We start from the raw sequence: 2428 nt of genomic DNA on the forward strand, positions 1-2428 counted from the left end.
GGCGATAGATTAGCGCCGTGGGTTGAAGCAGCCACAGCCGCTGGGGGACCCTGTCGGAAACAGCTGCCGCCACCACCGCCTTTTTCATCTCTTCTGGGGCAGGGGCCAGGGACAGGTTTTACACATCTCTTAGTAGACCTTTTTGTAGCTCGCCACCCAACTCAATGGCGTCCTCTACTACTGTGTCTAGGATTTCACTATGAAACAGTATATTGTCCTCAGCTACTTGGGACTCCTCTCTCAGGAGAAGCTACAAGAGCAACATCTTTCCTCACCCCAAGGAGTTCAACAAGATGTAGCTTCACAATCTCTGGATCAAGAAGTTCTATTAAAAGTTAAAACTGAGATGGAAGAAGAGCTAAAATCCCTGGACAAAGAAATTTCTGAAGCCTTCACCAGCACAGGCTTTGACCCTCACACCTCTCCAGTGTTCAGCCCTGCTACCCCAGAAAGTTCAGTAGAAGACTGCTTGGCTCATCTTGGAGAGAAAGTGTCACAGGAACTGAAAGAGCCTCTACAGACGGCATTGCAAAGGCTCCTGAGCAGATGCTAAAGTACTTTGAGCCTGATAGACAAACTACCACTAAGGACTACTGTGACCCACAGCAGCAGCAAACAGTTCAGGAAAGGAAGTAAAGGGACTGATAGATGCAAGTAAACTTCAGAGAAAATATAGGCCAATGACATATCAGGCATATCGGGAATGTACACTGGAGACCACAGTTCATGCCAGCGGCTGGAACAAGATTTTGGTGCCTCTGGTTTTTGGAGTTGACAAGACGTGGTGAAGAACCTTTGACTTCATTGCTGCAGTTTGGTGTGATATATATGGAGGACTATGCAGCAGAGTACATCATTCAGCAAGGTGGCTGGGGCACTGTCTTTAATCTTGAGTCCAAGGAGGAAGAATTCCCTGGAATCGTTGCAGAAGATAGCAATGACATTTATATCCTGCCCAGTGACAACTCTGGACAAGTCAGTCTTCCAGAGTCTCCAACTGTGACCACTTCTTGGCAGTCAGAGAGCTTACCTGTTTCCCTGTCAGCCAGCCAGAGCTGGCACACAGAAAGCCTACCGGTGTCTCTCGGTCCTGAGTCCTGGCAGCAGATCACAATGGATCCTGAAGTCAATAGCTTAGATAGCAATGGGGCTGGAGAGAAGAGCAAGAACAACTCTTCTAATTCTGACATTGTGCATGTGGAGAGAGAAGAGATACCTGAGGGTATGGAGGAGGCTGCTGTGGTGTCTGCAGCCTTGCCCACCAGGGAGCTGCAAGAGGCGTTCCCTGAAGCCCCAGCTCCCTCGCTTCCACACACCACTGCCACGTTCTTGCTGGAGATAAGGGAGCCTGGCACAGAAATAATTGCAGTTGAGAAAGTCAGCCCGGCTACGTCTTTGTTTGTAGAACTGGGTGAAGAAGAGGTGAAAGCAGCAACAATCGAACCTATTGACTTACAGGAGGAGGTGACCCGTGTGCTGGAACCCACAAAAACACTGCTGAGTGAAGAGGAGCCTAGCATAAAGAAAGAGAGCCTTACAGAAGGGGTCTCCCCTGCTGGAGAAGCAACGGCTACCCCGCTGTCGGGGGGCAAGTCTATACTGTTGTTTGGAGGGGCTGCAGCTGTCGCCATTCTGGCAGTGGCAGTTGGGGTGACGTTGGCTCTGAGAAAGAAATAGATTTTTCAGAAGAGAGAGGAGGACACAGGATACAAGGTATTAGTTATATTGCCTGAGTTTGAACCGCCAGCAGCTGATTGGACATTTGTGGAACACTCCTGGATAATTAGGGATTTCTGCCCAACAGGCAGTGAGTGGATTGATGCACATACTGGGGCTTGAGGTGGAGGGTGTTCATGTTTGTCTAAGTTCCAAGGGCCTTGGCTCATGTTGTGTTCAGGATCTTATGAGTAAGTACTCCCTCTAGTGCAGGGTGACTTGGCCTTGGCATCAGTGATGTCTTGAGAAGTCCTTGTTGTAGGAACCGTCTGGGGCACTGGAGGGTGTTAAGTGGCATCCCTGGCCTCCACCCACTAAATACCTGTAGCACCCCTCCCCCAGTTATGACCACCAAAACTATCTCCTAACATTGCCAAATGCCCCTTGGGGTAAAATTGTCCCTCCATTGAGAGCCACAGCTTAGAGGGAGAGGTTTAACTTGAAAGAATCTTGGATAGAAATTTCCAGGCAAGAGGACTTAGCTGTGGGCTCCTCAGCTACTGTCTGGGTCCTTCCCTTGGAATTCCATCTCTCCTGATGAACGTGCTGTTTTGTAGCCATTCCTTTGGCTCTTTTCTTCCCCCCATTTTGGTCCTGTAGTGTGAGATGCTCTCCCCTCATGCCTCAGCTCAGGTACCGCCCTGCTCTTCACCCACAGGTTCCTCCCCAGCTCCACGGGCGAGTGCTTGCTCTGTATCTGTCAGGTCCCTGA

The 2428-nt window shown here is 49.9% G+C and overlaps 1 protein-coding gene across 1 annotated transcript; it reads left to right on the forward strand.

Annotated features, from left to right (window-relative positions):
- The first annotated feature begins 164 nt into the window (after nt 1-164).
- Nucleotides 165-1716, forward strand: LOC109386617 (bcl-2-like protein 13). The gene is given in 5 exon segments (XM_019649945.1): nt 165-184; nt 186-206; nt 208-543; nt 674-763; nt 765-1716. Coding segments are annotated over 5 exon segments (1380 nt in total). The 3' UTR covers nt 1678-1716.
- The last annotated feature ends 712 nt before the right edge of the window (nt 1717-2428 follow it).

The sequence above is a fragment of the Hipposideros armiger genome, unplaced genomic scaffold (assembly GCF_001890085.2).
Source record: "Hipposideros armiger isolate ML-2016 unplaced genomic scaffold, ASM189008v1 scaffold_136, whole genome shotgun sequence".
Taxonomy (NCBI): Eukaryota; Metazoa; Chordata; class Mammalia; order Chiroptera; family Hipposideridae; genus Hipposideros; species Hipposideros armiger.